The sequence below is a fragment of the Haliotis asinina genome, chromosome 12, assembly GCF_037392515.1.
Source record: "Haliotis asinina isolate JCU_RB_2024 chromosome 12, JCU_Hal_asi_v2, whole genome shotgun sequence".
Taxonomy (NCBI): Eukaryota; Metazoa; Mollusca; class Gastropoda; order Lepetellida; family Haliotidae; genus Haliotis; species Haliotis asinina.
The window spans coordinates 50,418,446-50,429,333 of record NC_090291.1 but is presented as its reverse complement, the minus strand read 5'-3'; the positions used below and the strand labels follow the sequence as shown (position 1 = coordinate 50,429,333).

The following is a 10,888-nucleotide window of genomic DNA, read 5'->3' as shown; positions in this document are numbered from 1 at the left end:
GCCCATTCAAATAAAAAGCGGTTTTAACCAACACGCGAAAACGACTCCCACAATGCATTCTTCTCCTGTGGTGTGGTGACGTTACTTGGCCTGTGCCAGTGATTACATGTTTCTTAACCTCCTAAAAGCGACATCGGTGGTTAGGTTTACATCGACCACTTTGGCGCAAGAATTTCTGACTTGGATGACACATGTCATCGGTTCCCAATTGCGCAGATCGATGCTCATGCTGTCGTTCACTAGATTGTCAGGTCGAGATTCGATTATTTACAGACTGCCGCCATATAGCTGGAATATTGTTGAATGCGGCGTAAAACTGTAAAACTAACTTCATTCACCCTTTTGAGTCCCTACCTCTGTGACAGACTCAGCGTCCTATTCAGATCATCAGATATACTTAATATTTTACTGCCTGACAGGGATTCATTCCATCCTTTTCATATTGCCAGGAATCTAAAATCCGCACTGCTCATTGCTTTTTTTCTGTACTGTTATTTTTTGCGAGAGTTTCCAAGCTTTGATATTCAGAAACTGAGAGGCTTGCCAAACCGTTTGGTACACTTTCTTATTCTGCCTGTTAAGAAGTAAGCATCGGTTCATCATAATCTGCTCAACTATTCATGTGGTCAAATTCCCGTTCTAAGTTTTGCGACTCGCACAGAAAATCCTCATCTACACAGTTTTTGCCCCATTGCAGACTGACATAAAAACTGTCACTCGAAATGCTTCCATTCAAAAGCTTCGGAAAATGTATTTTGAGTGACAGACACAAGCAACTCTATTCGCCTGACATGGTTTGTTTTGTATCTCCCCAAAACGCTGCCTCGTGCACAGTAGAACATGTTCATAACGTGTGTATTGTGCATACCGTGCTACCCATATATAGGACGCCAATATTGCTATTGCTGTGTTCGGGTGCAAGGGTTACGAAACTAGGGCGCCAGTATGCATGATTTTAGGTTTAAGCGCAATAAACTCCTCAGACTCGCCAATATTCGCACGCCTGGGTTGGTCCTCGGCCTAACGGCCTCGGACTCAACCAGCCGCGCGAATATTGGCGAATCTTCGGAGTTTATTCCTTACATATTTCTGATTTTGTTTCCAGCCAATTCTTCATGTTGCGATCAGGTATTGGACCATCTCGCTGATGACATTGCCTCAGAGCTGGAGAAGGTGCCAAGAGACGAGTTCCTCATCGGGCGATACTTCCAGATTGACCAGAGACTTAGAGAGTTCTGTTCGCAGTATCTCAACAGAGGTAGATTAATCTTTCAAAAGAATATGCTCTGTCTAAATTTTGAGCCAGTTTGACAGATCCTTGAGATTTTACATCTTACTCAAAACTACAGGAATCAGCACTTTCAGCCAAACGAACAGCTTGCTGAAATACACAAATGCATATCAGGTCATCTGATTAGGTTATCAATTAAATGGCTGTTAGGTTTAATTGTGCTTCCAGCATGATTCACAGAACACCAATAAAGGGCAGCGTATGTATGTGGCATGTATAAGTTCAACAGCCTTAGCCACAGACATGCCACCACCTCCAAGAACAGAGATAGTGGTGAAGTGTTGCCTCATTTATCGCTTGTAAACGCTTAAACATAACGTGATCAGTAGCAATGTTACAGAGGATCAAGTTGTGTCTCCAAAGTTTAACAGTCGTCTTTAGTTAATATGTGATTGATAGTTAATGTATCATCTTTTCTTTTGTTCCAGGTGCTAAATGAAGTCCGTCGTCTGACGTCCCTTTAGCCTGCTTCGTGTACATAGAACTCTGTATATGACATTTGCATAATAATAAAGTCAATCAGTATCAACGTCAGTTTATGTTGCTTTACGTCGACGTCAGAACAGTCATGCTATGCCACTGTACAGCGTATCTAATTCACTGTCGACCAGACAGACCATGTCTAATACTGTTTTCACTATCGATGCTTTGGGGATGTCAACAAACCTTATTCAAGATAAATTCGTCTTCGCCTGTCACGTATTGGCTGATGAAATCCTTTTATAACCCTGTGTTGGGGAAATTGGGTGATGGCGGATACGTGTGCAGAAAACATTACATCTGAAGTACACGCAAAGTGTAAGATAGTTATACCTTTCAAGCAAGAGCCTAAGATACTATGTGAAATCTTTCCACAAAGAACCTGATGGTTTGTACACTTGAACCTCGAGACTATGGAGACACCAGCTTTAGGAACGGCTTGAATATTGCTCGACATTACCACTGGAAACTTGAAAGCGTTCTTCCTATCGTGCAGACTTCAAGATATTTGTGTCCCAACGGTACTAATTAATAAATACCTGGTTTCGCACATGCTCATGCGATTTGGACGGAATAGTAGGGAATCTGCTTTAGGCAGAGACGTCGTATTATTATGTAATGCTTGTTAAAAAAATTCTTTGAATGGTCTTGTCACCTTGCTGTGATTTCCACAGAAACAGTTGTTGGTTACTTAAAGTTTAAATTATGTGAGACATGCTGGTTGATTATATGCCTGAGAATATGTGTTTAGCTGAAAGCACCAGTATCTTGGTTTGAACATGTCAAATTCAAGAACACGCGGTCTCTATCGGAGTTAATGGAATGTGTTAGTAATTTCACCTAAGAAAGTTTCAAAGTGCTGTATGATGACTATTTCGACTTGAACCATATGTTCCCGTCAGTCCAAGTGGTTAGTGTCTTCATAATTTATAGTGATTCATGAGGTCAGCTTCAGTGGTCTGAAGTGTTTGTCGCTTACACATACGCTTGCGCGCGCACGCACGCACACGCACACACATACATGCATACATACATACATACGTATCCCTGTCCGTATATTGTCAGGACCACAGTGGTCGACATTCCTCACACATCAGGCCGCACGTCATGGTATGAATATTTTTTCTGTTCAGAGCTCACTCGCTCGTTGTCCAGGAATCGAATCTTGACCACGCAATCCAGCGATTGACGTAACAGGAAACTTTCTATGCATCTGGTTTTTATTGGCATGTATCGACCAACTCACTGCGCCTGTACCGCTAGTCCCCACTTAAGATATGATTTGGTTGTTGTAGACCCATTCCAGCTTGGATAAGAGTGTGGTTATAAATAAGGACGGTACAACATACATCGACCAGGAGGTTGATGTCAGTTTCGCCTGATGCGACTAGAGCTGATCTTCAAATACTGAACAGCAAAAGAAACGCAACTCTGGCTTTATGTTAACTTTTTAAATACAAGCCATAAATATGAACGCTTACTTTTATGAGGTTTAATGTTTTCGAAACGTGCCTTTCTTTTGCTGTTCAGTATGCTTAAAAATATACCGTAACTACGGTAACTACATTTTTATCAGTCTTTGTGCTCATTTCAGCTTTACTTTCTTACTTTACTAAAACTGTATCTATAACGATGACGTCACAGCATTATAATGACACATTCGTATTGTCAATCTGGCCTTCGTCATTTATAGATACAATTCACGATGATTGAAATGCCATTGTTCATGGCGTTATAACTTATCAGCCCCTTTAGCAGGCTTGACCTTTCATAGTGCGCTGTCCCTTTCAATGTCTGTGCAGCATAGACAATTCCTCTTCTCGAATTTTAACAATTATCTGTCCCTAGTGAACAAAATCTATCGCTCTGTCTCTCAAGCTCAGAAACGATGCAATATATTTGGACATGTGCAGAAAGTTAGACATATAAGCAGCGTGTGCATGAATATATTAAATACCATATACAGGAATGCAAATTGTGTTACGCCACCAAACAACGGTAATTATCCATATGTATTCATTCTATGATGTCATTCTTCAGAAACCACGAAGCAATATAATGTTAGGGTGAATCCAATCATCCCAATCCCAATCATCCTTCCAACTGATTTAGAACCAACTTTGTGAACAGAAACACCTTCAAATGTCTACACTATTGGGAACATAAGATACTAATCTATTTATAAATGACACTTTGCATCGACACGTGGAGCTTAGTCGATGGTTGATGGTAATTTGCTTGTTTATCGAATCTTTATAGTTTATATATTTATCGAGGTAGTGTCCTATTTTTACAGCGTCTTGGCAGCATAAGTACCAAATCCCAAATGGTGTGAAGCTGAGTCAAATCAAATTATTCAATAACGAAATAATCCTTCGGAACATATTAATTAAGCATTACTAACATTCACAAGTCCCTTAATTTTCAGGCTATCTAATCAGGAAAATCTAAATCGTGCCACACGTCATAACAGATGTTGAAATATTATGTAACTTATTGAATTAGCAAGAACCACGTGACATGATGTGTAACATAAGTCAGCTGGAGACTTAATAGCTTCTGTGTCCGACTCGACAGCAGGGAGAGCGAAGTCGTTTGAAGGCATACAGGGGCAGACAGAGCTTTTAGAAAGAGGAAAGTGATCAGCTCGAATGATTTTGACCCTTTTTCACGGGAATTTCAATGGTTATATAGCCATTTAATAAACTTTCAGGATCAAAATGAGCAGCGTGCGTGTGTGGATGTGCGTGTGTGCGTGCGTGCGTGTGCGCGCGGTAGACACCACACCACATGTGTGTAAGATATAAACCTGACATGAAAAACAACTTCTCTGTGGGCGGGCGTTAAAAATACATCAACAGAAATCAAACATTTCACAAAATCATCATTTGCAAATGGATAATGAACAATGTATATCTCATGCAGGTGGCAAAGAAGTCATCCTTTGAAACAAACAAAAACACTGTACGTACTGATGAACGTGAATTATAGTAGTGAAGATACATGTGCGCTCACTACATGTTAGTATATGTCTGTATCTTACTTAGAATTCACGACAATCAGGGAGACTATATAGAGAGGGAGAAGAAACTCCCCCAAAAGCCCCTGAACGTATGTCTCGGATCGTTAAGTAACCAGCGTAGCCAATATGGTGGCAGCGTAGTGTTTAAAATTGAGCCCGGTATATTTCCATTAGCTGATTAAATTCGCTGAGAATTGTGACAACTGGAATGGTACATGTAGAAGATAAGTTAACTATTTTGTCACTTCAGTTGAAGTCAAATAATTGGTATTAGTGTCAGTATTAGGACAGTAGATTTGTAGTAAAGTTTCAAGTCGGTATTTTATAGCTCACTGGCTTCCATTCTCGATTCACCGCGAAGATAGACTAAATTGTGCCGATAAAACCTTCTTTCACACATACGTTAAATTTTCAGAAGGGAAACATGCCTTTACATGAAATGTATTTACAAGTAATAGTGATAGTTTTATGAATTTAAAAAATTATTAGGGTGTGTTTGAGGTGTGTGAAAAACATGACATATCGCCGATCTGTTCAGATCCCCAACTGAAATGCTACACACTGTTGTTGGAGTGTTTCTAGTTATTTCTTCAAAAACATCTTTCACATGCACCTCTAATTCTTATGAGGGGAATATACTATCAGGTGAATTGTGTTTGCAAGTAATAGTGATAGTTTCATAATCTAAAAACAGAATGTTAGGGCATATTTGAGTGCGTGAACAATATGACATATCGCAAATTTGATCTGATCCGCCATTGATGCTTGTGATGGTTGAGAATTATTGTTGTATAACTTCTTTCTTGCTGATCTTATTTTTGACAAAACTGAAAAGGTGTTTACAAAGCTTTGTGATAGTTTTACACTTTCTGTTTTTGAGGGGTGTGTGACAGTGTCAGTTATTTTTTGTTTATGTCCATTCTATTCCCCACAATAAGATAAGATATCTGAATTAATTATTAATGTAAACAAAAATGTCTCAAGAACATTTTTAAACACACGTGTCATCGCGATACTTTTGCGTTCTATAGCATGTTTTGGGAGGGAAGGCCGCGCTGTATTATTTATTCTTTCATTTATGCACATATGTACTTCTTTTTTTCCTTCTTTTTCTTTATGTCTTTCATTCATTCACGTATAATTCTTGCTCTTAATTCTTACTATAATTCATTCATTCACTCATTGTAAAATCCCGACTGATACAATAAACTAGATGAAGTTCTGTTAAACACAGCTGAAGTTGCGCTGGGAACGAACCAAGTCACTGTGTGCGCTGAAGCAAGGCCAAACACAAGTTAATTAGTACAAATGGTAAAGACAGCAAACGAGTGACCTATCCTAGCTAAGGTACATAGCGTTCACATGTAGTCCCTGTTGTAGATTATCCCTACGACAATACAGAAGTTATTCAGGGAACTATGTCGTCAGAAATCTATGAGTAGAAATTCACAAGAGTTGTAATCTGACAAACATATTGAATGCTTGTACTTTTGCGAAGGAAATGTTTAGTGTTTCGCAACATGATAAGGCTTCGATCCAAGGTCGTGTGCGAGAAAAGTACCTTCCTGGTTGTGTGCATATAGATTCTGAAGAGTTAGCTCCCTTCGATCTCGCGTGAGTTGAATCCATGGAGATAACAACATGGCGGACGGTGTAAATAATCAAACCGAGTGGAACACGATTGGAATAATGACTGTGTAAAGGTGAACGTCGTTATATTTTTTTTCGTGTATTTAATAGTTTGTAATAGTTTCATTCGTGCAAATGTGTTTGGGGATATAAATGGTCAAAATCACCGATGACATATCCCCTGTTTACCAAATTGTCAATGCAGCACAAGCAAATAACAACATTAATAGTGATCAGCTGGTTCCTCTGGTTCCTGTTCAGATACGTTATTTCTGCAGTTTTCCGTCACTTGAAGTTGCGTGCTCAAGCCTAAAAAAGGTAACCTGGACCTTTGAGTGATTAAACAGGTAATCAAACTACAGTTACACTTGCCATACAAGTTCTTTGATGAAGTTTAGGGGTTTTCAACCATGTAAGACAAAACGTATTTTTGATCTTTAATATCATTTAATGGTTTGATTTTGCTAACCTTCCGTGATAGATATATATTGATCTATTTCTCACAAAAATATCATGTGTTTCTACTAAAATGTCATTACTGACATTGTATCAGCGAAACTGTGATTGCTTGCCACATCTGGGTATTTTGTATATGTTTTTGACGATGAGCCATGCTTTTCCCTCCTCAAGGCGAGAGAGCGTGTTTTGGTCATGTGGCTTCCTCTTTTATCCATAACCTGTCACTAGCAGACAACTGATCTTGCTGATTTTCACTTGCTATTTTTTGTTATACAGGCAATTGATTTTTCATCTAGGGTAAATAATATTGATGTTTATTTGCTTTTTTCATAGCTTAACATCTGGATTTCAATTGTCAATAAAATGTCTGATGACAGGAACTGGGCATCCGCCCTACCGATGAAACTGTTTGTGCACTCCGATCGTGCACATACTTCCAAAACATAGCACTAGCAATGCAATCATTGAATTCAGTTTGCTTCCATATACTGGATCAGTGGGAGACAGTGTTTTCGTAGACTGAGCCAGTTCATAGATGGGGTGGATTCGTAGCCCAGGCAGGTTTGTAGACAGTGATTTCATAGTCTTGTATAAATAATTGAATAGATCTAATGTCATTTGCAAGCATATTAATTTTGATAAAATCTCTAGACTTGTGTACAGTGAAGTTGATTGCTTTGTTTTCAGTGATACAAAACTATGCTTTCTTTCAGTGATACGAAAATTAGAACAGCTGAGTATAAGAAAAGTGTGATTGGAGAGTGAACAAATATTTTCCCATATCTCATTTAGTTAATGTAGGGTTGTTCTTTTGTTTTGTGATGTGAAAATATTGTCACTGTGTGTTCAGTGATGTATTAAAAATGAAGCATTGTAAAATATAAACGACGGACTACTGTGTTATGGTGAGAGACATAATTTGATATATTTATGGGCAATAACAATAAGTAACAGACTTAGTAATGTACTGCAAACATACATTTTTTTCAGAGACATGACCATAATAAAAATTGTACAGATAGTACAGCAAAATCCAACGGATAATACAGCACAGTCCAACAGATAGCACATAACAGCTTGTTTCATCCTGGCCCACTGTGAAACATGTTTTTTCTTTCAGCACTAATCATGCTTACCTAATGTATTTTTTTTCCCAAAACACAAATTCATTTACACTAATGTCATAATATCAGTTTTAATCTCCTATGATGTTGAAGTTTGCCTTATTTTACCAATGTCTACGGATCCACCGCTCAATCCCTCTATGAATCCACCAAACATCCACGTCTACAAACTAGTCTGGTCTATGAATTTCTACTGCAAGCCATTCAAAGTAAATCTAGACAAGCATTCTAGACTAGTTATTGGCACGTTCGTGAAAATGTCTTCATTGAGTATTAAGTATTTATTTGTTTATTACGTATTTACAGGGACAAAAATTATATAATCAAGACTGTCTGTTAGCTCAAGAAGTGATGACAACAGCAGTACCCAATCCCTACCTCTTGCCCTTAAAATTTAATGTTTTATGTTTTTAGAATTAAGTTATTGGCTTGTACTATTTCTAGCCCCAATTTACACATACCCATACTCAATTTATTTGCATTTTCATATGGCTGAATATGTAATCGCTTGCAACAACCACATGAGTGACATCAGCTGGGGACATATTTCATCAGTTCTGTATATATACTTTCTTTGTGTCAGTCCCATCAACCCATGTTAAACTAGCAAGGCATCCAAAATTGGAAAAACAGCTCAAAAACCATTGATCATCTTAATTCTGAGGCATGGTCTTCTGGATATTTTTCCTTACCAATCAGGCAGGCTGAATTCATTATTCTATATTTTAGCTCTTTGACCATGTTGACTTTTGGAAGAAGAGTTTATTTTGTCTGGATGTCTGTTTTCAACTGCATGTCATTTTTCAAATGAGGCCTAAAGTTTAGCTAGTCTACAAGTTTAACAGCTAGAATGAGGCTCAAGTTTAATAACTTTTCTTCAGTCTTTCAGAGCTGTTTCTTTTAAAATCATGAAATACCAAAAATAAATATCAGATAATTTTGAATTTTCTATGGAACATGACAGTGTTGCCTTATGTCAAGTGTCTTGCAAGGTATGTGTATATGATAGACTTGTGCGTGGCATGGAGTTCTATTTACACACTTCAACATAAGGGAAATAAGTATCAATACTTTATGGAAATATTTTTCTTCTGCAATTTCAACAAAGTTCTCTCCATTTTAGACACTACATTTGGTTTGGAGGTAGCTCCAACCATTGACATGATGATGGAGGTCCACAAACTGAGAAACACCACCATGAACCCCCGTGATGTGACGACTGGGAGTGATGATCAAGGTGATACAAAAGACATCTCGGCACTTGAAATTCTTGTTCAGCGTCGCAATGCAGAGGAAAGGAGAAAAGCTCGACATCACTGGACACTGCTGCGGAATTCTATCAAGCACACTGTAGACGCAGTTGCTAATTCTGACATTCGTGATATAGTTATTTCACATGGAATTCATCATGAGAGGAAGTTAAACCACACACAACCTCTTCAGAATGTCGTCTTTGTCAGCCCAAGGAAGGTATGTGAGATATTGCCGGATCTTATATTTAGGCAAAGTAGGATTTTGGTTTTCATGTTGAAGCAAATATATGAAAACAAATGTTTCATTCAGCCACCCATTATTATTGATAGTCCTTATGAGTGTTATGTTTACTGTTAAGAAGCCTTTAGATGTATTGTTCTATTGACTGACCTTTGTTTTTATTGTTAACTAATTTGTTTTATAAATATGTGGCGATTTGATAGCCTAGTGGTTAAAACATCCACTCATTCCGTTGAGGAGACAGGTTCAGTTCCCCACATGACTACAATGTGTGAAGTCCATTTCTGATGTCCCTGCCCTGATGTTGCTGAGATATTACTAAAAGTATTGTAAAACTAAATTCACTCACTAATACTTCTAAAAATGTAATTCTTTGAACTTTGGTTGTGTAGCTTGTATGAACATAGTCTTACAGAAGCATGATCACTAACTTCAGCTACACATCCTGCCTCATACAACTGCTGTTATTGGTTTCAATATGTTAAAGACAACAAGTTTTTGAATAGTTGTATCAGGGTATGAAGCTCACAGAAATTTCAGTCAGATTTTACACAGGGCTGGTTAGTTGTAAAATTTGCCAACCCTGAGCGAAACCTACCTGCTCACTAGATATCTTCATAAACATGTCTGTCTAAATTTAAACCTGACCATCAGGCAGGTGAATTTGAGAATATGGTAGTTCATGTGGAAAATAGCCCATCCATGTCAGTCAAGCTGACAGATATTTGGACGCTGGTTGTATGTACAGAAAGTTACATGTACTAGATGAATTCCAGTGTGTCATTCAGATATAAACATACTGATGCACAAACAATGGGATTGGCTTTCTCTTACCTTTTCTTCTATGACACTACATTGTTACACTAGCACATTACTTCGCCTTTCCATTATCTCTCGTGACAGTACACTTATATCCTGATAAAATACTAGCAGAAATGCTTTACCATTCTCAGGGCACATGCAGATATTTGCATTCCACGACACATATACTGCAGGTTCCACAAACTTTCTACTCATATCCCATGTATTGTACAACCAAATGTATGTTTTTATACACTTTTCTCACTGAAAAGGTTCACAAATAGGACTGCTATAATTTGGTTCAATTCATCAAAAATCAGTTCTGACATCTTAGTTTTGATTTTTGATATAACCATAATCATTAGTTCGATTTGATACTTGAATACCTATTTAGATTATTTCCACACAGCAAGGACATAATTTTAACTCAAACTCAAGCAGTTTTATGCAACTAAAAAAGGCGAAATGTGATTGATAGATGCCGGGATAATTTTCCACTATCCGTATCAAGTCAGTTTTTATTACAGGCAATCAAATCAAGGTATCTTACTTGTATGTCGGCTACTAGATAATTTCCGCTCAAGGTTG

General features: G+C 37.9%; 1 protein-coding gene across 2 annotated transcripts in view; it reads left to right on the top strand.

Annotated features, from left to right (window-relative positions):
• Positions 1–6,420: 6,420 nt before the first annotated feature.
• Positions 6,421–10,888, top strand: part of LOC137258875 (WD repeat-containing protein 97-like) — a 44,616-nt gene continuing 40,148 nt past the window's right edge. Inside the window, exons 1-2 of one of the 2 annotated variants that reach the window (XM_067796571.1) lie at positions 6,421–6,496; positions 9,129–9,475. In XM_067796571.1, coding sequence (XP_067652672.1) covers positions 9,167–9,475 — 309 coding nt within the window. In that variant the 5' untranslated portion in view covers positions 6,421–6,496; positions 9,129–9,166. The remainder of the gene's footprint in view (positions 6,497–9,128; positions 9,476–10,888) is intronic. The other variant, XM_067796570.1, reaches the window with a different exon arrangement.